The 22587-nt window shown below is 51.1% G+C and overlaps 2 protein-coding genes across 9 annotated transcripts in view; one reads left to right on the plus strand and one right to left on the minus strand.

Annotated features, from left to right (window-relative positions):
• The window catches only part of Kiaa0513 (KIAA0513 ortholog), an 89397-nt gene that overhangs the window by 11838 nt on the left and 54972 nt on the right, over positions 1-22587 (plus strand). Inside the window, exon 1 of one of the 6 annotated variants that reach the window (XM_050165192.1) lies at positions 21879-22016. The exons of the other annotated variants lie outside the window; for them this stretch is intronic. The gene's annotated coding sequence lies outside the window, so the exon portion shown is untranslated. Of the gene's footprint in view, positions 1-21878; positions 22017-22587 lie in introns of those variants that run through there. 6 annotated transcript variants of the gene reach the window in all.
• Zdhhc7 (zinc finger DHHC-type palmitoyltransferase 7) lies at positions 3897-21463 on the minus strand. Of its 3 annotated transcripts, XM_050165196.1 has the most exons (9): positions 21245-21463; positions 14124-14208; positions 13934-14043; positions 10385-10715; positions 9210-9334; positions 7838-7934; positions 7242-7323; positions 6035-6165; positions 3897-5533 (listed from the first exon to the last, which is right to left on the minus strand). In XM_050165196.1, exons 4-9 carry the CDS (start codon positions 10697-10699, stop codon positions 5357-5359), a joined length of 927 nt encoding a protein of 308 aa, XP_050021153.1. In that variant the 5' UTR covers positions 10700-10715; positions 13934-14043; positions 14124-14208; positions 21245-21463; the 3' UTR covers positions 3897-5356. The 3 variants fall into 3 exon arrangements, with proteins under 3 accessions (XP_050021153.1, XP_050021152.1, XP_050021154.1); XM_050165195.1 differs by lacking the exon at positions 13934-14043 and having other exon boundaries at positions 21245-21462; XM_050165197.1 differs by lacking the exons at positions 13934-14043; positions 14124-14208.

Below are 22587 nucleotides of genomic sequence, written 5' to 3' on the forward strand. Positions count from 1 at the left end.
GAGTTTGAGACCAGTTTGGTCTATACAGTGAGTTCCAGGACATCTAAGGATACCTGGTGAGACCCTGCCTCAAATAAATAAATAAATACAATTTATTTGGCTCCTGTTTCAGAGGGTTGGCCCCCAGCGGCAGCACGGTTGGAGTTTGTGAGGGAGCTAAGCATCACCCCTCAAGGCAGCTCAGGACACAGGGGAAAGGCTGGGGACAAGGTATGCCTTTTGGGTCACACTTCCCAGTGACTCACTTCTTCCAATTAAGATCGGTTAAAGTGAATGTGATCAGGTTATGAGCCCCCAAGGGGTGAGCATACTGAGAAGGGGCTTCCCCAGAGCTAGGTCTGAAGGCTGCACCAAGGACCAAGCCTGTGGCACAGGAACCCATAGCAGGCATTCTGTGGGTAGGGAAGGTGTAACTGAGTGTCTTCTCCAGGCAACGGCAATGTTTTGAAACTGGGCAGAGGTCATGTGCTATCGTTTTTTTTTTTTTTTTCTTATTTTATTTTGGCATTTTGGGACAGGGTTTCTCTGTGTAGCCCTGGCTGTCCTGGAACTTACTCCTTAGACCAGGCTGACCTCGAACTCAGAGATCCACCTGCCTCTGCCTCCTGAGTGCTGGGATTAAAGGTGTGTGCCACCACTGCCTGGCCATTTTATTACGAGTTTTACATGCTTGGGGGTTTTGCTGGCATGCATGTCTGTGTCCTGTGCATGCCTGGTGCCTGCAAAGACCAGAAGAGGGCAATAGATCCCCTAAACCTGAAGCAAGCCTCCGTGTGGGTGCTGGAAATTGAACCTGGGTTGTCTGGAAGAGCAGCTAGTGCTCTTAACTGTTGAGCCATCTCTCCAGCCCCCACCCCCTAGGTGTCACTTGAAAATGACTGCTCTTGCACCCTGTGGACTCTGGGAGATCCTGTCCAGGGATCCTGCGCCAGGACAGGAAGGCTATGGGGTCTAGGTGTTGTGTAAAGGCCCTTCATTTGCAGATCTCAGTGACGGAGGGGTGGTATTTTATCAACATTTTGGTTGCAGATTAGGGTCTCAGCCACTAGTGTGCAGCTTCAGAGACGACAGGGTCACGTGGGGGCTGCCCCTTGACTGTGTGGGGACAGGAGGAAGGTGGAAATGGAAAAGTACCTCAGCCCCGGAGAAGCAGCAGAATAGGGCTGTGGTTTCAGAGCATCAGGGCCTCTGCCAGGGTGAGATGCTCTCTGGGAGACCATAAATGTTAGCCCTGCTGGCGTGTGTTGTAAATGGACTTGGTTTTTGTTTAGTTGGTTAAATTTTTATTTATTTTTTAAAAACCCACAAACCCCTGGCAGGGCTGTCTTAAGTGAGGACACCATGTTACCCAGGAAAGCTGGGTTCACAAAGAACGAGCTGGGCTGATGAGGCAGGGGCCTACGCTCTCCACCTTAGCCATGGGCTGGAGAGCAACCCTTAGTCATCATCACTGGCTGTTTCTTGAGGTCTACTGTGTGCCAGGGGTCCCCCTTAGCTGTGTACTTCCTCGTTTCTGATCCCAACAGCTGTCAAGGGAGGAGTTTACCTGTGTCCTTCATCTTACAAAGGAATACATTTTGGCACAGAGAAACCAAGGGGCTTGCCCTGAGTCACACAGCCAGGGAGCAGCAGATAGGCAGCCAGGTTGGCTCATTTCTGATGGCAGAGAGCTCAGAAGGCCTGCAGCCTTGCACCCAGGAGCTCCCCAGGACCATTGTTTCTGACCAAATGCTGTTCCCGAAGCACAGATCTCAGCTCAGGAGGTCAGGGCGGCCTTTCTCACGCCTGGCTGCCTGTGCTGCCATGCCGCCGACCCAGGGAGAGGAAAGTTGGGGAAGGCTAAAAAGAAGCAATGAGCTCATTCACACTGAGATGTGGGTAACTGATAGCTGGGAGCAGGAGACTCTCCGGGGAGGTGTGCTGCTCAGGGAGGAAGGAGAGAGAGAAACCCTCGCAGTCCTCACCCTCAGCAGAAACTCCCTGCCTGCAGGGGAGAAGGGGAGAGGGGAAAGTGAGGGTAGCACGACCTGGCCATAGGAAACACAGACTGGGAACAGGGTTTGTTTTGTCCCTGGGGCTCAGGGCAGTTCCAGGTGTGGCCTTGCTGTGGTGAGGGCCAAGGTCCCACCAGGAACTCTGCAGCTCAGGAAGCCTAGCTGGGCTGCCCGTTGGGCCAGCTAGAACCAGCCTCCAAGGCCATCCAGTGAGCGCTTGTCTCTGTGCCTCAGAGGTCTGGGTCTCCCCCAGGTAGGGCCCTGAGGGCAGCAAACTGCTGCTCCCTGCTGCCTCCACCTGCCCTTGGGCCTGGTGACCAATAAGGTGAATCCCCCAGCACCTTTGGGCTGGGAAAATTTCCCAGCTCTTTTCCAGGGGTCTGTGGTCCCAACTGGCCCAGATTCCATACTAATGGGTAGACTGCCACTCACCTGTTCCTGTCCCAGAACCCTCGCAAAGCCTAGCAGGGGGGAGGAGGGGTCCTCCCTCATCTGGCCCTCAAAGCCCTTCCTGCCTCACACGTAAGGCCCAGCTGATATGCCCACTCCCACCATCAGCTTCACTAGGATGTATAACCTCTTCGTTTAGTGTCTTGACAGGCCTGGGTTTGTTTGGTTATTATTATTTTTATTTCATGTGCATTGGCGGTTTGCCTTGAGAGGCCTAAGCAGCATTTGCTGTCTCCTGGCGCCCCCAGGTGGCCATTATCTAGCACTGTAAAACTCACTTCCTTTTCAGTCTGCTCCTAGAGGGAGGGATGCGCCCACCCTTCTCATAGTGTGAGCTTCAAGGGTCCAGTTCTTGGTCCTTGTGTGGCTGTGGCTGGATGATCAGCAGAGTGGCAGGCATCCTGTTGGCCATTGTGTCCACTGAGATTTTTCTAAAGTTACTCACGTTAAACAGCATTTACCGCTGCTTGCTGCCTAGGTGCCCTGAGCCTGTTTCCCCTGTACATAGTTGGTACAGTAGATAGTCAAGGAAACCATGCATTGCAGCAAACTTAGCAATGGACACAGGTTTCATGAGTGTGTGTGTGCGTGTGTGTGTAGGCCAAGGGTCAACCTCAGCATTGTTCCCCAGGTGCTATCAATATCTGGGGTTTTCCTTTCAATTATTATACATTCATTTATGTGGAGGGTAATCCCACACCAGGCCTACGAAAGGTTTTTTTTGCTTTTGTTTTTGTTTTGCTTTTTAAAAGATTCATTTATACAGTGTTCAGTGTTCTGCCTGTGTGTATCTCTGCAGGCCAGAAGAGGGCACCAAATCTCATTACAGGTGTTTGTGGGCCACTTCGTGGTTGCTGGGAATTGAACTCAAGACCTCTGGAAAAGCAGTCTTAACTGCTGAGCCATCTCTCCACCCCCAGACCTTTTGTTTTGTTTCGTTTGTTTGTTTGTACAGAGTTTTTCTTTGTAGCCCTGGCTGTCCTAGAATTAGCTCTGTAGACCTGGCTGACCTTGAATTCAGAGATCTGTCTGTCTCTGCCTCCCAAGTGCTGGGGTTAAAGGCATGCACCACCACTGCCCAGCTTGGAAAGGTTTTAATAGTGTGTGTTCACATGTTTGGGTCAATTAGACTCTGTCAGCAGACTGGCCTCAAAGGCACAGCAGTCAAGTCTCCTGCCCTAGCCTCCCAAGGGCTGAGGTTACAGGGACCAGCTTCTATGCTCAAATTTAGTTTTTATTTTAAAATACATTTAAAAAAAAATCCCAAGTCTATTTAGGAGAAAATCAAGGGGTCTCAAAGTAAAACCCTAGTCAGGCAACAGCAGCACAGGCGACTCTGCTCTGGGAGCTGTGCCCAGATGCCCGCATCCCGTCCCAGGCACACAGCAGTAGGTTCTGGAGAAGAGCAAGGCCGGCCACCCAGGAAGAAGAGGGCTGCAGGAGGGTGAGAACTGTGGACGGGTTACTTTATTTCATATAAAATCACACTGAGGAATTGAAAAGTCAAGTATACTCAGCTTGGGTTCACCGCCACAGACTCCACACTGGAGGGTGACACCACCACAGCCTGCATGACCAGACACATGTGCAAATGAATGCAGAGACAATCCGAGGCCACGCTGTCCCTCTGCAGTGACTCGGGCCCCACAGTTTGCTCACTGCATTAGGGCTAGGCTCGCAGGCCCCTGGGGTTCACCTCAGTAGCATAGGAGCCCAGAAGAGGGCAGGGCAAAAGCGACTGACACCAAAACCAGTCATGGTGTCACAGGGACAGAAAGGCAGCTGGTCCCAACAGGGAAACACTGGTGTCTCTGCATGGGAGCGGACTCACAGGCAGTCCCCAGCCTCTGTCAGACCGCTCTCACTCAGCAGCAAAGGAACAACCTAGAAATTTAAGGCAAGTCCCCTGAGGGGAGCTGTGTGTGTACTGACGTAATTCTCAGCCCGCACCAAGGGTCCATCTGACTGCAGTGCCATGGGTAGAGAGTCTTTCTCTACACACTGCTCTGACGCTCGGGCACCAGGCTGTCTCCCCCTGCAGCACCTGCCCAAAGGGGACCAAGGCGGCTTGCTTCTCTCATGCTGAGATCCCCATGGCCCCTCCCCCACAGTGCTGGGCCTCAGCACAGGGCACCCGCCACCTTTCTTGTTGAGGGACTGTTGCATGCTGTTAGTTTGGCTGGAACAACAAAACCTCAGCTCCACACCCTCAAACACTAAACTTTCAATGAAATAAAAGCAGGAGGCCGGGCCCAAGCGCAGGCATGCCTGTTCTTTGGATCTGGACACTGTATGATACATTCATAGAAGGCCAGCAAGGGCCAGCAGTGCGTCCCACTTCCCTGAAACACTGGAGTCTGAAAGACAGCTTGTCTACCACACACGTGCCTGAACAACACTGCTGATTCTGACACATGCGCACACGCACGCACACACACAGACACACACAGATGAGCACATACAGACTTGCTGGAAGGGTCAAAGGATGCCTATTCCTGGACAGCAGGGAGTGTTCTGGAAGCCATCTTCACTGTTCAGTGCTAGGTGTCGGAGCCCTCCAAGTCGCAAAGTCTCTGTGGAAACCTTCTGGAAAGGAGTGTGCTGGGTATGGGCCAGCAGGACTCCCAGCAGCTGCTGCGCTGGCTTTCTTCATGATGGAGAAGCAGCTCTGCCTATGGGATGGATGCTCATGGCCCACATGACATCCCAAGTGTCAGGATGGTGACAGAATGGCCTCCTGGGGCTGCATGCTTCTCCTGGCAGTACACACAAAAACTGACAAGTGCCTGTGGCCCTAAGTCCATGAAGCTGCTCATGGCCCCGTCAGCTGGCCAGCTCCATCTGCCCACAAGGCTGCTGTGCTTGCAGGCTGGTAAGCATCAACTGTCTGCAGACATTCCTGCCCTGAAGGCTCATACAGAGAACTCAGGGCCCCCTTTCCTAGCCCTCATTTGCAGTCGCCTGAATCGGAAGCCAACAAAGGGGTTCATCCAGAGGAGGGAGGGGGGACCCCCGAAGACAGACTTCATCCCTTCCCACCGCAGCCTTCGCTCCCACGTAGGCTTCTCGCTCTTCAGCCTCTCGATCTCCTGGAAGCAGAAGGAGAAGCCACAGCAGCAGTGAGGAGAGACGCAGAGACAGCCTGCTGCTGCACGCAGCTATACAGGGCTACACACGGTCTGTCGCCAGACCTCCCAAGCCCGTGTGGAGCTGGGCACTGTCCAGTGCTCCTCCCAGTCTCACACACAGCCAGACTGCAGCCACCTGCATGGACCAGTCTCAAAGTCAGCCTGGTGGCGGCTCTTCGCAGGAGCAGTGGCCCTCTGCATGAGTCCGATACTTTGCTAGAATTCCTACTCAATCCCATATTTAGGCAGCACCTACTCCAGGCCTGCAAGGGCAGGAGGGCAGTTGAGTTCCTGAGACCCAGAGCCTCCTTGGCTTTACTGACTAAATCAAGCCAGGGCCCAGAAACAACACTGCGCTAATTGAGGGAGCACCAAACACAGGCCATGGGGTCCTGTGGGGTCCAAGGCTGCCTGAGACCCCAAATCAGACCCCACCCCCCGCAGACACAGAACAAGACTCACAGTTTCGTCATTGCATATCGAGTGGATCTGGGTGCCAAACATGACTGCGGTGAACGTGAAGAACAGGAGGCCCTCAAGGCACAGGAAGACCAACAGGATTACAGTTATGGGAGGTGAGAAGTCGCTGCACTCTGGGGAAGAGAGTGAAGTGGTCAGCACGCCACAAGCACCCTGCACCACAGTGGGCCCTACACTCATGCACCCCTGGCACCTGCAGCAGGTTTCCTGGAAGGAACGTGCTACCGCTGTACAAGACCCACTTGAGCTCCCCAAGAAGCTGGCACACAGCCTGCCCACCCCATCCAGCCAGCATCTCAGTCCACCCTCCCTGAAGCTCTTTCTGCACTGGGGATTGTACTCAGAGTTTTATAAACACCACGTAAGCATTCTAGCACTGACTTACACCCCCAGCTCTCTCTATGAGATAAGGTCTCCTAAGTTGCCTGGCTGGCCTTGAACTTATTGGTTTCCTTGAGGTACTGGCCCGAAAGGACGCTCTTGTGTTTACACTGTGTGCCCACCTGGGAGTTTCTACACTGGAGGCACACTGCCACAGGAGTGTAGCCCCTCGTGCCCTTCTTCAGCTGCCAGTCTGAACTACAGCTGGCTGGAAACCCCATCAGGCCACCCCAAGCCAGCCGTGAATAGTGACCAACTAAGCTAGCCAGAAAGCAAACGCAGGGCTGACGGAACAGTGCCAATCCTGCCCTTGTCTAGTCTCAAAAGTCCACAAGTAGCTAAGATGATTTACCAGAAACTTGTCATGCCATGAGGAGGAATCCAATAATGAGGGGTCAGAAAATAAGCAGAATAGTGGGGTGAAACTAACACATTCTTTTTTTTATTTATTAAAGATTTCTGTCTCTTCCCCACCACCGCCTCCCCTTTCCCTCCCCCTCCCCAAACTAACACATTCTGATCTAAAACATCAGCCTGTTTTCCAGGTATAATGGCTTATACCTGTTATCCCAACACCCACAAAGCTGAGGTAAAAGAATCATCTCTGAGTTCAAGGCCAACCTGGGACACAAAGTTAGACCCTATTTCAAAGAAACCAAATCAAACAAACAGAACTAACTACAACAAACAAAACTCAGGTAATTATGACTAAGGCTTTCCCTCCCATCCAGGAGCCTGACTTTCCCTTGAGAACCCCTCACCCCGCCACTACAGTGCTTTCAGGAATGACCCCCAGAGCCTCAGTTACCTGTCCACTGTCCTCGGACGCAGGAGATAAACTGAAGCCCACAGAGAATCAGAGCGTGGACTGAAGACAGAGCTATGTACATCTAGGAGGAGGGAGATGGGTTAGCTGTTTTAACAACTGGTCATCCTATAAGCAGAGGCTAGCGCTCTCTCTCTCTCTCTCTCTCTCTCTCTCTCTCTCTCTCTCTCTCTCTAACACACACGCACGCACACATGCACGCACACATGCACGCACACACACACACCCCGATGGGGGAAAGGTGGCATGGAAGAGCGAATTATAGTTGCTAGAAGCTGATCCAAGACCACAGTGGATCAAGCCCAACAGCTGCATGGCAAAGTAAGCAGGAGAAATGAGTTCTATGTGTGAAGGCCCAGTGTATGACAATGGTAACTGAGAGGGACAGACAAATCCATAGCCAGCAGGTGATGTAAAAGTAGCACACAGTCACCGCTGGACTGTACTCTGCATGGGCCAACACAGTCATCAGCTCTGGGGAGGTGGGGAGCCAGGCTAAATACCCCTCCCCCAACTCTAGCAGGTTCAATTTCAGAACATCCAGTCCAATCCCATATCCATAAAACGTCTGCACTCACAGTGAAGAGCACGAAGAATCTCTGGTTCTTTTCTCCCACGCAGTTGTTCACCCACGGGCAGTGGTGGTCCATCTTCCGGATGCACCTCTTGCAGATGCTGCGAAGGAGAGTGCACTGCTCAGTGCCTTGTGTGCTGAGGAAACCAGTGACAGCAGATAGACTCCAAGGAGGGAGAAGCTGGGGACACCTGTGACAAGTCTCAAACTGGCTGGCCTCGCACTCATGACTATTCCCCTGCTTAAGCCTCCCAAGTGCTAGGATTACAAGGGTGGGTTGTGCCTTTTCCTACACTGTCCCACATGCAAGAGGGCTTTGCTGCCAGTTGAGCTTTTGAAACAGCCTACATCACTGACTGCATCCTGTGAGCACTGTGACAGCAATAGTCGGCTCCCTGGTCTCTGTAACTATGCCACTCTGTTAGATGCAGTTTCTTTGCATGTCCCCCAGTGCACATGCCAATCTTAACAGCTTCCAAAACATTCCCAGATCATCTCCAATGGACTGGAGGAGGAAGTTCCCTGCCATGGAAGTTCACCCACTTTAAATGCACAATGGAGTGACTCCTGCACGTGCAGAACTGTGAGGTGTCCGCCCCAAAAAGGAACTCACGCTCATAGCCAGTCCCCCCAGCCCAAGGCCACTACCCTCTCTGCCGTGGCACATTTGTTGGCTTCCTGGCCTAGCTGGGAAGATATACCTCTTCCCATACTTTCTCCACAACCAACAGGGACAAAGCCCTCTTGTGTTGCTTTTCTCACTGCAGACCACTGATGACCCTGCTCATCTTTATTTGTTCCCCCTGGGAAATCCCAGCCCATTAGAAGAAGACACTCGAATGGGAGATTACACTCCACCTTTGTGCACACACAGGGACTCAGTCCAAAGACAGGCAGAGAAGTCTAACAGATTTCCAGGAATAGAGAAGTAGCCCAAGTTCATCCTGCACACCAGATATCAGCACCCTCAAGGAACTGCAGCCTGTCTAAAACCAAGTCCTGGCACAGCAGGACAAATGACAGATTGCAGAAAAGGCCAGCAGACGGAGCCCAAGAAAGGCTGATGCTCAAATGCACGTCTGCAGGCTGGACTGTTGTCAGACAGTATGTCTACAGGAGCCTGCATCTAGTCTGCCACGCATGAAGGGCAGCAACCATACAGAGGCCTGTTTTTCCAGCTACAAAATTTACGTGCCAGCCATGGCAACCAGGCCAGGAAACACGCAGACACCATGTCATCCTCCGGCTGTTGTGCACTCGTCTCCTGCAGCAGGGAAGGGACCTGAAGTCTGCACCATCTGCAAACTCCCACAGGACTCCAGATGCTGCCTGGGTGCTGGACCCGGGCTGAGCTCAGCTGAGAGCACAGGCTATACCTGCAGTGGTGGGCACGCTCCGGCTTGATGCAGCAGCACTTGGGGCACTTGTAGATCACCTCGCCAGGCTTCAGCTGCAAGCTCTCCATGTACTCCTTTGTGGCATTGCCCTTGGGGACAGCGCCCTGTACACACAGATTGAATTCAGGTTGGGTGAAAAGAAGACAGAACAATGAAACAAGGCTCACACCCATAATCCTAGCCCTTGAGAGGCAGAGGCAGGAGGATTGCCACTAGTCTAAGGCCAGTCTAATTGACACAGTGAGTTCCAGGCCAGCTAGGGCCTCGCAGGGCTACCTTCTCTTAACCATTCTGGCTCCCTCCCCTACAAAAACATCAGTAAAACATGCCCATAATCCCAGCACTGAGGAGGGAGATACAGGATGGCTGAGTTTGAACCCAGCCTGGGCTGTATAGTAGGACCCTGTTTTAGGAAAACAAAGGCTTCTGAAGCCCCAGGTGTACTGACTTTAAGGAAGTGAGCTAGTATGGCCAGAGGCCCACAAGCACAGCAGGCCATGGCAGTCTACGACACAGCTCTGTTTCCATGGATAGGCTAGCCGAGGCCACTGTGATTCAGACAGGAGAGAAAGCAAAGGGTATGCTGTGGATCTCAACATGGCAGGGAGGCAGCCTTGTCTCCACCTTAGACGGCAATGTAAGCTTACAACAGTGGGTCTCAATCTTCCTAATGCTGCAAACTAATGTCCCTCATGTTGTGGTGACCCCTAACCTTAATACTTCCTTTCATTTCATAACTGTAATTTTGTTATTGTTATGACACAGTTAGTGCTGGAAAGAAGCTGAGAACTCTATCAGAAGGAACACGCATGGCTCATACACCTGCAGTGCGGTGGCTGCCTGTGGGGACTGCTCCCACATGGCCTTCCGATTGCCCTTGCCAGAAGGAAGTCCCAGCCATCTCCTCTGGGTCTGGGGTGACCACAAAAAGGGTGTGTCAAAGTTCTGAGAGGCAGCTGTCCTTGCCCTGGAAGCTCTGAACTGAGCCTTCATGGCATCAGGAACTGAGGAACTGAAGTACAGGACGGCCTCCACTCGGAAGCCAACACACTCTTCATGTTTGCTGTCTATCTGTGTCAATGCTGTGAGCTGCTCCTTGACAGCATCAAGACAGAATCCTTGGATGCTCCAAGCCTGAGACGCTGTGTACTCACCGGGTCAGTGAGCATGGTCCTTAGGTGGGACGACAGTGCGAGCACCGCCAAGCAGTTGAAGATGACGCCATTCACCACAGAGTACCAGAAGTCTTTGGAAGGCAGCAGCATGACGAAAGTCACCACGAAGTCTGCATAGACGACGAGAAGCCATGTCATAACAGCACAGACCATGCCACAGCCATCACGGATGAACCACACCCTGTCTGCCATGTCAGCCTCGGAGGACGAGGAGGACGCAGAATCATAATTGTCATTGTCGGTCAGGAGAGGATGATGCTCGATGTCCCGGAGCCTGTGTCCTGATGGCTGCATGATTCCCTGACACACCCTGTAGAGGGGGTGAGAGCTGGTGAGGCTCCTGGGCAAATACACGCACACACTTACATACTTAAACATGATGAGCAACATGTGCAAAGTCAGCTCGAATAGGCGGAGCAGAAAAGAGCCCAAGTACCAAACTAGCTGAGGGCTTGATCTCTGCCTTTTTCACCTCATGTCCTGCTGTGTGAGACCCAAGGGGTCTCAGTGTGGGGTTTGCCTGCGCACACAAACTGTCACCACCACAGAGATACGAAAGGCACCAGCTGTACAGAATCACAGCATCCAGCACAGCATAGAGGAGCCCGTTGGACACCACTGTCCCCAATGACCTGACCTGTCTGTGCTCTAGACAGGGTTTTCACCTCCTCAACACAGATGTCACCAAGGCATAGGGAAAGAAGCACAGGCAAAGGATGTTCCGTCCTCCCCTTCCTAGAGGCTCACCAGGCTGAGTTTGCACTTCCTTCACCGCTTCAGCGTCCTCCTCCCCAGGTTACAGCAGAAGGTGTGCACAGCTTTTGTGGACAGCTCCTGTTCTTTCCTCTCGGTTCCTCATCACATGCAGCTTCTAGCATATGATTTTAACCTTCCTAAGGTCCCCTCTGTTTATGACTCCATTCTTTCTTTCCAGACTTGTCCCGTACTTCCCGTGGCCTCCTACTGCCAAGAGCAGATAGGTCAGAGCAGCTAAAGAATTGGACTCTTAGCAGGAACTGCTCTGCCTGCGGTGCCTGCCCTGCCCGTCCTCCTCTTATCATGTTTGCTAAGGGTGGAAACACTCGTGACAAGCACAGTGAGGGGAGGGAGAGTCCGACTGTGTCCTGGCCTTGGTACATGGAAGGGAAATGCTGGTGGGCATCAAGGTGAACCTGCCCCCTCCAGAGCAGCACTGAGGTGGGCAAAAGGGGGGTGGTGCTCTTGAGGCTCCACCAACCAGCAGCATGGCTTTTCAAGTCTGGACATATATTTTTTTCTTAATTATAAGTGGAACACACTTGCCAATGGGTGTCCCCATTTGCAGAGTACATAACTTCGACACGCAGCACAGACCAGGGCAAGAAGAGACCCCGTTGTTTCCAAAGCTAGAGAAGAAGGAGAGCAAAAGAGTTTCATGGGGACATCTACGCGGGCCAGAGCTGCCCTCCTCAAGCCCACATGCAGCTTTCCTGGGCAGGCTCCTATGAGCCACACAGGACCTTGCTTCTCTCACCTATAAACACCCTGCATAGCTCCTCCTTCCTGGACCCTGTACCTAGGGTCTCGGAGCCTCAGGCACCACCGGCTGAGCCTGGTTCGGAGAGACCAACAAGAAGCTGGGTGGCTCTACCTCATCTGAACTCTCAGGATGCCCACCAGCCAGCTTCCACCCACCTACCTCCTGCTACCTGCCCAACATCAGCACGCGGAGACAGAGGACACCTGCACACAGCAAGAGCTGTGCTCGAAGGAAGATGTGACAGGAAAGGCCCCTCGCAGATCCAACACTCTCCAGTGAGTGCCACTGTCTCTCCACCCCACCCCTGCCGCCTTTCAAGACATGATTTCACTAACATCCCTGGCTGGCCTGGAACTGGCCACAGAGACTTGACTTGCCTCAGTCCCACAGAAATATAAGCCTGCCTCTGCCTCCAAGTGCTGGGATCGAAGGTAGTGTACCACCATACCCAGCTAATTTCCAATTCTGTCAACAAACTGTAACTGGGCCAGGAACATCAAGGCTTCCAGCTGAAGGATTCTACAGGCTAGGACCCCTTTGTTTTCTGGTTTCCTCTGCAAGACATGCTCTGTAGGGTACAGCCTGGCTAACACAGAGAGACAAGAGGTTCTTGGGTCAGAATTCCATGTTTACAGTCTGAGCTCTTCCTGGACGGCAGGGTGCTGCAAGTCACACAGGGGCACAGCCACTACTGAGTGGTACCAGCACTGCTGTGCTTCCTGGCTTAGGTCCCATGAGAGCCTCCAGGGCATTCAGTGCTCTGCTCTTCCTGGGGTACAGGTGGCAGGGATATCCATATAAGAATGACACCCCCAGAGGGCTGTGATAGAACATCAGGCTGGCGGTGTATAACATGAGTTGCATACCTGCAAAATCCATGGGTGTCAAAGAAGGAAAACAGCCCACTCTAGGCATCACTTCATTTCCTCTTTCCTTTCCTTTTCTTTCCTTTCCTTTCCTTTCCTTTCCTTTCCTTTCCTTTCCTTTCCTTTTCTTTCCTTTCCTTTCCTTTCCTTTCCTTTCCTTTCCTTTCCTTTCCTTTCCTTTCCTTTCCTTTCCTTTCCTTTCCTTTCCTTTTCTTTTCTTTTCTTTTCTCTTTGATACAAGGTTTCATGCAGCCCAGGTTGTCCTGGAACTCCTGACCCTCCAGCCTCTACCCACCAAATGCTGGGATGACAAGCATGTGCTGCCATGCTTGGACAAATCTGAAAGAATGCGGTCACCGAACACAGCAGGACCGCAGCTGTCTGTGAGTGTGCTCCACCCAAGTCACGTGTCCACTGTGTCAGTGCCATGGGAGAGGATGTCTGTGAGTGTGCTCTACCCAAGTCATTGCGTCCACTGCAGCAGTCTGAGTGTGCCCACAGCTGTGAGTGTGCCCCACCCAAGTCACCTCGTCCACTGCAGCTGTCTGTGAGTGTGCCCCACCCAAGTCACCTCGTCCACTGCAGCTGTCTGTGAGTGTACCCCACCCAAGTCACCGTGTCCACTGCAGCAGTGCCATGGGAAAGGAGGAAGGACATGAGGAAACCACTCCAGACACAGAACAAGGCTAGCACCGAGAAATGGGATGTGGGGCCACATGACCCACCAAGAGCCATGCCCCAACAACAAACACTACAGTCTGCTGGTGCCACACTCAGATTCTTGGAAGAACCCTGACAACACTGGTGTCAGTGAGGTGACAGGAAAAGCACCATCTTCCATCTCTACCAAGCTAATGGGGTTTATCTGCCCCTGAGCCAATCATCTTCCATCTCCACCAAGCTAATGGGGTTTATCTGCCCCTGAGCCTATTCCCCACAAAGAGTAAAGCTCTTTGTCCCTGCTATGAGTAAAACACTGACTCCTGGACACTACCATTAATATCCCAGATCTCCATTAGTCCTGGGGATAGCCACGCCGGTGGCTCTTCCTCTTGTCTTGTGGTTCAGGTCAAAGGCAGACAGGTGGAAAGGAAGGCCTCAGCCTGCAGCTGCCTCTGGGCTTGACCACAGGCACATCCTTACCTGTCCCACAATCAATCTGTAGCTGCATCAGCTAGGGAGAGACACTGTACTCTTAAGAGTCATAACGAACTGGACTGGTGGCTTGTGTCATAATCTCAGCACTCAGGAGGCTGTGACAAGAGGATGGTAAGTCTGAAGTCAGTCTTAGCTAGAGTGAGACCTGTCACACACATACCAGCTGCAGACTCACCTTACAAATTGCTTCTAAGCATCATGGGAACACTTGTGCCTTTTTTTCAGTACTGTAAGGCGCATGCTGTCCTGTGTGATGTGGCCTGCAAGACAATAAACTCAATGACAGGTTACTTGCTTTATGACAGAGCAGGGCACAGCACAGTCTGTGAACCCGAGATGTCATACACACAGCCTACAGCAGCACTGAGGCTCTGCACTTGGGATTGTCCAAAATCATGAAATCACTGGGCTTCTGACTTCTAATCATTAGCAAATTAACCATGGAAACAAAATTATTGATTTTATTATTTATGTTTTTGAGATAAGGTATTATAAGTTGTCCAGGCTGCCCTCTAATTCATGGGCTCAAGCCTTTAAGCCACAGGACCCAGCAGTTAAGACTAGGGCACACACTACAGCCAACAATAACTTACTTTAGTCTCTTTTACCCTCCTCATGTTAGATACAAATCCAGATGCCTAAATCCTTCAAGAAAGCTCCAGGAGCCAGGTATGGTTGGTTACCTTCTAGCTGAAGCAAGGAACATGGGTACATGGATTTACCAAAGCAAGATTCACTAAGTAGCCCACTGTGGTGGCACACAGCTATAACCCCAGCACTCAGGACTGCCTCAAGTCTGAGGTCAGCCTGGGCTACGTTGTGAGACTATGCTTTAACAATTCACTAAGTTGTTTTAAACAGATGAAGGATACACTTTAAAAACATGTTTCCCTATGCATCTGTGAGGCTTCAATGAGAACAGGAGCAGGGGTAAAATGCCAGCCCAGGAACTGGGGCAGAGCTGGAGGAAAAAGTTTCGGTAGACGCCACATCCTGATCAGTGCATTTGTGAGCCAAGGCTACCTTCCATTTACTCTGGTCTGTGGCTGCAGGCTCTGTGGTCATGTGGACATAAGCAGAAGGAACTCAAGAATTAGTATCTGTCCATGTTCGATTTCTCTAAGAATCAGGAATGTGGCACCTAACACTGTTATGCCCTGAGTGCCTGCCTGGGACCCTGATTTCACACTGAGTTGATGACTGAGAAAGTTCCTGGCTGCCATGGTCACATACCACCAGTGCCCTACATAAAGACACAGAAAGCAGACTTCTTCAGCAGACAGAGACACTTCATCACCTGGGGCTGGGCACCCAAGAGCCAGGCATTTAAAAACAACAACAAAAACCAAATCAAGACCAGAGCTTCATCCACAGGGTTCCCATACTTGCAAGGTGGGGCAGAGCCTCCCAAACAATGTATTGAAAGCTTCCAAAGCGAGTAGACAGTGACACTTCCTTCTGGCTGGGAACCAGGGTGAGGAGCAAGAAAGATGACTGGCCACACGCAACCCCCCAAGCACCCTCAGCGTGGCAAATGAGCAGCCTGTGTGACTGGCACAGAGGCTGTGAAAAGTGCTTCTAAGCACTGGTCACTGTAGTGCACAGGCCTGAGATAAATCCATTATTTTCTCCTCCAATTACTAAGTCTAAAAAACTACTAACCTTGAAGAAAATGCAGACACACCCAACAAAAGCCAAGTATCAACACACTGGCAAGGTCTGTTTACTGCAAGTAAACAGCCTCATTTAACCTTTCTAGAAGTGTCTTTTAAAATACTTAGTCACACTGAGACACCTCTGGGAACACTGCAGGTCACAAAGGTTGCAAGTGGAGAGCACAGACACGGAAGCAGGGGGCAGTAGGAGGATGGAAGGCACCCCTGGGCTTTCCCCTCGGCAGCCACACCTGCCCACAGGTCTCCAACTGGGGAGCACCCAAGACAGGGCTTGACTTCTGTTTTTAATTTTTATTTATTTTCTTTACGTTTTGGTTTTTAAAGGCAGTGTTTCTCTGTGTAACAGCCCTTACTGTCTTAGAACTTGCTTTGTAGACCAGGCTGGCCTCTAACTCACAAAGATCCGCCTGCCTCTGCCTCCGGAGTGCTGGGATTAAAGACATGCACCACTACTGCCTAGCTAGGGTCCTGACTTCTTTACTTCCACGCTCTCTGAGGTGATGTCTTGGGGAATCACAGGCGCAGGGAGTTGGAAAGAGGAACTGAATCTAGAAAATACCCATATTGGAGACATCATTGCCTAATCAACTGACTACTAGCACATTCTCCTGCAGGAGGGTGGGAGCAGAACCTCCACTGTTAAAAGCTCACCCCTTTCCATTTCAATACACAACACTACACCATCTAGACACCAAGGTCAAATGCTAAGAACTCACCTTCACTGGCCTCTTCCTCTAGTCCCCATATCTAAGCCATGAGCAAGTGCTGGGGTCTTGACCCCCAGAACCACCCCCAACCTGGCCACATCTCCACCTCCCCTGCCCATCTAGATCCTGGCACTGTGCACTCAGCTCGTCTCCAACCAGTTCCCTTGTAGACTCAGTGCCTCTATTTACCTGACTGGCATGCCCACTTGCATTCAGCGCAACCCTTCGCGGACTGGGCCAGGTCGGTTTTGTACTCTCCTGTGCACACACCCTCCACAGGCTGCAGTCACAGTCACCCAGAGTGGGCACACATCCCCTCTGGCTGGCTTCTCGCTTGCTGCTTGTTTCCCACATCCTCACCAGGGTGGCTCTTGAGCATAATCTCTATACTGCCCAACACTGGGTGAGTGAAATGAAAAAGCAAGGTGTACACTGCATGTTGTTGGATTGGTGGGGAGATGGGGACAGGGAGGATGCTTGAGGCTGGGAGAAAAAGTGGGGCAGGGAGGGTGCTCGAGGCAGACAGTGTTGATGCAGCTCACTAAACACAGAGCGCTGCTGCTAAATAAGGAGCCAAGTCTTAGAGATGAGTGATTCGAATACACCCTGTGAATATGGGGACGGGGCTACTCTGCCTCCACTGTGTTCTTCTGCTGGCGTATACTCCCTCCAGAGCCCAGGGTTGAGAAAGAGCACTCTAAGGAACAGCAGAAATCTGAAAATTCAAAACATCTCAATGACACTTAGAAAGTTTGTCTCCAAGGAGACTGACACTTCTCTAGCTGGTGGCCCCTCCCTGCTGTGCTCTAAGCATCAAGCCTGGCTTCTTCAAACAGCCAAGATTTCCTCAGAGGCGTTCAACGTGCATGCATAATGAATCTGCTCTCCTATATGCCAGAGGACACGACTACTTATGGCTCTGGTCCATGTCTGTCATTACCCCTCCATGATGTACGTGAAGATAGTCCTCATCCTATGGAACTCAAGCCTCTGGGCATCTCTGCATTAGTTGGCTAGTTAGGAGGTTCAAAGGCCTTTGAGGACAGACCCACCCTTCACAATCAGCAGCTTGGAAAACCAGGAGCTGAAGCCGCAGGACTTGGATCTGGTAGAATGGAATCTGAGTTGTTATCACTGGCCCTGGGTGGAGACAGGACTTTCTGAACTGCCAGAAAGATCCTAGGATTTCTCCCTAGCTTCTTGGTAATGATAGAAGATGAACCTTGCCTGTCCCTTAAGGATTAATCCACTGGCCTGTCAATCACCTGCACAGGAAGGCACCTCTCAGGAAAGCTGTCTGTCCCAGAGACTTCAGGAGCATAGCATGAAGCCTGCCTATGTGGGGCAGTATGACCAGCTCTCTGGTCATTGTCACACTGCATTTCCCTCCATAATGACACTATAATATGTCTCATCTGAATTCTTTCCCCAGAGATGACAAGGAGACCAGAGCAAGATCTCAATTATAACTCAAAATCTCAGTTCCATTCCCCAAATCCATCTGGTCCATATTCCTCCACGGCTGCTTTACTGAACTTTCCTCCAGACTTGTCAAGGCTCAGTCCTTCCACTTCTCCCACAAGTTACTCCTCTGGGCTTCTGTTCCTTCCTCCAATTAAAATTCACATTCATTCTCTCTGCCTAGCACAAGTGTTCATTCACTGATTTCCATTCACCATCTTCAAGCCATGATTGAATACAGTATTTTTAAATGACCAGGTGCTGTGCCAATAAGACACAGTCTGGATGTCATTCAAGAAGCAGCAGAATTCTATGACACGTTTACAGGAATGGAGTTCAGCAGTAAGCAGGGCTCGGAGCAGCAAGACAAGTCTTTGCAGACAGCAGCAAAAACAGAGCACAGGGAACCAAGAAGCCAGACCAAGACCTGCTGTGTTGCTCAGGCTAGCTCAAACTCCTGGGCCCAGGCAATCCTGTCTCAGGCTCTGGAGCCAGGACAACAGCCACACTACCACACCCTACTCCAGAGACTTTTTTAGATAGAAGGGAGCTGGAATTGACAACTCTCCCACTGACCTTTGCCTCCTCCATGATTTAGAAGGGCAGCCATTAGTTATAAAGCAAAGAGCTACATTTTCAAGTAGGAAGAGTTAAACAAAAACCTAACAATGTGATGTCCTGTGAGGCTCTGGGTGTCACAGGGTCCATCCAACTGGAAGGAAGGCTGCCCACTGCTCCATTAACCAATCATACCTCTCATCAGAGGAGGCCTGGGTTAGCAATGTCATCCAGCAATATCAGGGAACTGGGGACCACAGAGGAGGGTAGATGCTGATATCTGAGACTTCCCTGGATTCCATTCTTTTCTCTTGGCTAACTTTAATTTGCAGCCTTTCCTATAATAAACCAACTGAGCATTATCCTTCCTATGAACCATGACCAAGTGGGTGGTTTTGGAAAACACTACCTCAACGTGCAGTGTGAAAAGCAGGGCTGTTCCCCTAAAATTTGTAACTCAGCAATATTAACAGTGGACTTAAACTCTCCTCAGCTGTTACTCCCACAGTAAGGTGTCAGTGTTCACCCTGCCCTGGAAATGAGTTTTGATTTTCTGAGTTCCGCTCTTGTGCTCTTTAGAAAGTGTGTACAGTCTGGAGAGATGGCTCAGTGGTAAGAGCACATGCTACTCTTGCAGAGGACTTGAGTTAAGTTCCTAGCACCCACCATTAGTCACTCACAACTGCCTGTAACTCCAGCTCCATGGTATCTGATGCTCTCTTCTGGCCTCTGCAGGCACCTGCATGCACACATGGGGCAGATACACACACGCACGCACATAAAATAAATTGTATTTTTAAAAATATGTCACTTTTATGATCAAAGCGTTACTTTTAAGAAATGTCCCTCAAAAGCTACCTTTAGAAAATTATCAAATGCCAGGCAGTAGTGGCGCACACCTTTAATCCCAGTGCTCGGGAGGCAGAGGCAGGTGGATCTCTGTGAGAGAGGCCAGCCTGGTTTACAGTGCAAGCGCCAGGACAGCCTGTCTCGGGAAAAACAAACAAACAAACAAACGAAAGAAAACCATCCCATGTCGTTGCCCAGTGGGGACTGAAGCTAGGCGTGCTGGAGTGGACAGCAAAACCACGTCCACTGGACCACAGACGTTACTTTAGTAGGGACTAACTTCTAGTCTCATTCCCTCGGGTTATTACTGTTATCATGTCGTTTTACATCACTGAAGTTCAAGCAAGCAAGTAATAATTTCATTAAGAATATAAAATCCCCGGGGCTGGAGAGATGGCTCAGTGGTTAAGAGCATTGTCTGCTCTTCCAAAGGTCCTGAGTTCAATTCCCGGCAACCACATGGTGGCTCACAACCATCTGGAATGAGGTCTGGTGCCCTCTTCTGGCCTGCAGACATACACACAGACAGAATATTGTATACATAATAAATAAATAAATATTAAAAAAAAAAAAGAATATAAAATCCCGTTCATACTTTTGACTAGTCAAAATCACTCTTAAAGCTTCACATAGACTTTTGGACCAAGGGCCATTCCCGTAACACTAATATTTTTCCATCGTGTTTTGTTTTGCTTGAGGTAGACCCAAACTTTTGATCCTCTCATCTCTGCCTCTAAGTCTTGGATGCTGGGGGCTACACATGCCTACTTTTCCATTCTTGGAAAGGGCTTGGCTTTAAGGCAGGTCAATTAGCAGGGCTACAGAGTTCTAATTTGAGTTTTTATTTTTGTTTTTCGAGAGAGGGTTTCTCTGTGTAGCCGTGGCTGTCCTAGAACTCGCTCGTACACCAGACTGGCCTCAGACTCATAGAGATTCACCTGCCTCTACCTCTCAAGTGCCAGGACTAAAGGTGAACGCCCACTATGTCCAGCTGAAGAGTTCTAATTTGACACCTGAGTCAATGGTTGGGAACAAATTCCGAGGGAAATTTCCTCTTCACTCACTGTTGTCCTCTCCTGCTCTCAATTCAGAAGCCAGTGTACCCTACCAGTGACTCTACAAAGTACACAATCCAAGTTCCACACCTCCAGCCTGTCTATCTTGTGCAACGTTCAAAAAATGAAATTTTGTTCACACTCCCATTAGCCCATTTTGTAAAATACCCCAAGAGCCTTTCATGCCAACCCATTCTGCAGCAAGTGCAAGTTTAACAAGGTATCTTTTAAAAGCATAACTTTAGGTAAGTGACAGTTGTAAACAACATTGGAAATAACATTGTCCTGACGGGCAGCTGGGAAAGATGTAGGAAGGAATGGAGATGACCCGCTGTCTGAGCCAGTAAAATAAGCACAAATGCAGTCAACAAGAGGACTGCGAAGGAGACTGTAGCTTGAGTTTGGGCTGCGCTTGTAAGCCGCTATAGAGGCCTCAGCTGCGGCTTTCATTACTCCAGCTTAATTGCCACAATAAACTGGTTGTTCACGAGCTAATAAAATGCGCCTATTTAATAGCTAGAGGGGACTTAGTTCTAGAAGTGATGACAGCGCGGAAGAGTTGAACCTTGTTACTCTGAAAGCTAGCCTGCTTGTCCAAGATGCCCTTCCCGGGTAACTACTCCCTTAACACCATGGACAGGGGTTGGGGGCGGTGGAGGGGGGGACCGACAAAGAATGAGAGCCCCGTTAAAGGGGGGAGGGATAGGATTGGATAAGACAGACGTGCGACGAAGCATGCCTACGAAAACTTAAGAGCTCACTGACGGGTGTCAGCACTTTATGACAACCCTGACATTAGCCACAGAGAACACTGGGCTCCGGAGCGGGCTGTCGCGCCCAAGGTCAGGCGAAAGGCTGCGGGTGCAAACGGGGTCCGATTCTGCGGGATCGGCAGAAAAGGCAGGAGACCCCTAAGGGAATTGCGGCGAGGAGGCCGCGGGGAACACAGCCTGGGGTCGCGGTCCGGACCGCCTTACGCACTGCACTCACCCGAGGCCCGGGCGGGGTCGCCCAGTGCTGCGGCTCCTCGCGGCCGGTGGCTGCAGCGGCGCGGGCGGCGACGCATCATGCGACCGCGCTCATGGCCGGGCCGAGTGGACCCGGATCCGCTCGGTTCCGCTCGGCTCGGTCCGGCCGGGCCGGTATACCGGAGGCAGCAGCCCAGCAGAAGCGGGAGCCCAACGCCACGGCCTGGACAGCGGAATGGAACGACCCCGGAACTGGACACGGCGAGGTCAAGGCGCAGCTCCTGCGTACTTCCGGCTGCGACACCCGGGGCTTCCGGGAAAAGGTTCGCGAGGACACTGGCGGTTTCTTCCGCTACCGATCTTCCAAAAACCTAGCGGTTTTTGGAGCAGAGACAGCACTTACGGCAAGACTGCTGAACCAAGAGCCCCGAAAAAGGTGGCCCGGAAGAGAAAAGCCGGCGCCTACGGGCCGCCGCGAGGGCCACGCTGCGTTGCGATTCGTGCGACTTCACGTGAAAACGCTTCCCATGGCATCATAGATCTAGCAAGTGGAGACTCAGATCCTCTCTCAAGACTGGCCTGTGCCAGGTGGAGGATGGAGAACTACAGAGATGGAGGACGGACACACGGGAGTGTAAGCTGCTGACCCTGAGGGCGTTTGGGTGCCCGTGGAAGTGCCCTGGATTGGGGACGGTGCGCCTGGGTTCGGGCCTGCACAGCTCCACGCTCTGGTTGCTGGAGCACCGTTGCAACCCCTTCCTGATGACGGCCCTGAGATTTGCAGAGGTAGAAAGGTGTGTTTTATCCCCTTGGGTCCCCTGACAGACTTGGCACCATTTGTTACACAGTTTGTTCAGGGCAGAGAAGTGTTTGGTAGTTAAACTGGCGGGATGTGCTGTAAGATTGGAAAAGGCTATAATGAAAGCGCAGGGATCTAGCCCAACTTCGCGGAGTTTCCCGTCCCCGCGTCCAGAAATTGTCATTCGAGCCAGACTTTTGGAAGTAAGGGTGCATTAAGTTAACTTACCCAAAAGTACAGCGTTTAAAGCTAGGCGCACGTCTACATCCCAGCACTAGTAAGACTGGGGCAGGAGGATCCTGAGTTTGAGACCATTTTAGACTACATAGTAATGCCATCTTGAAAAAAAATGCATAGTTTCGTTAAGTTTTTATGGTTATATCTTTTTAAAATTTAACTTTATTTTTATGTCTATGGGTATTTTGCCTCCGTTTATATCCGTGCACCACATGCATTCAGTGCTTGAGGAGGCCAGAAGAGAGCATTAGAAACCCTAGAACTGGCGTTAACCGTTTGAATTGCCTTATGGGTGCTAGGAAATCAAACCCGGATCTTCTGGAAGAGCA

The sequence above is a fragment of the Alexandromys fortis genome, unplaced genomic scaffold, assembly GCF_014885135.2.
Source record: "Alexandromys fortis isolate MF-2015 unplaced genomic scaffold, M_Fortis_MF-2015_v1.1 scaffold_165, whole genome shotgun sequence".
Taxonomy (NCBI): domain Eukaryota; kingdom Metazoa; phylum Chordata; class Mammalia; order Rodentia; family Cricetidae; genus Alexandromys; species Alexandromys fortis.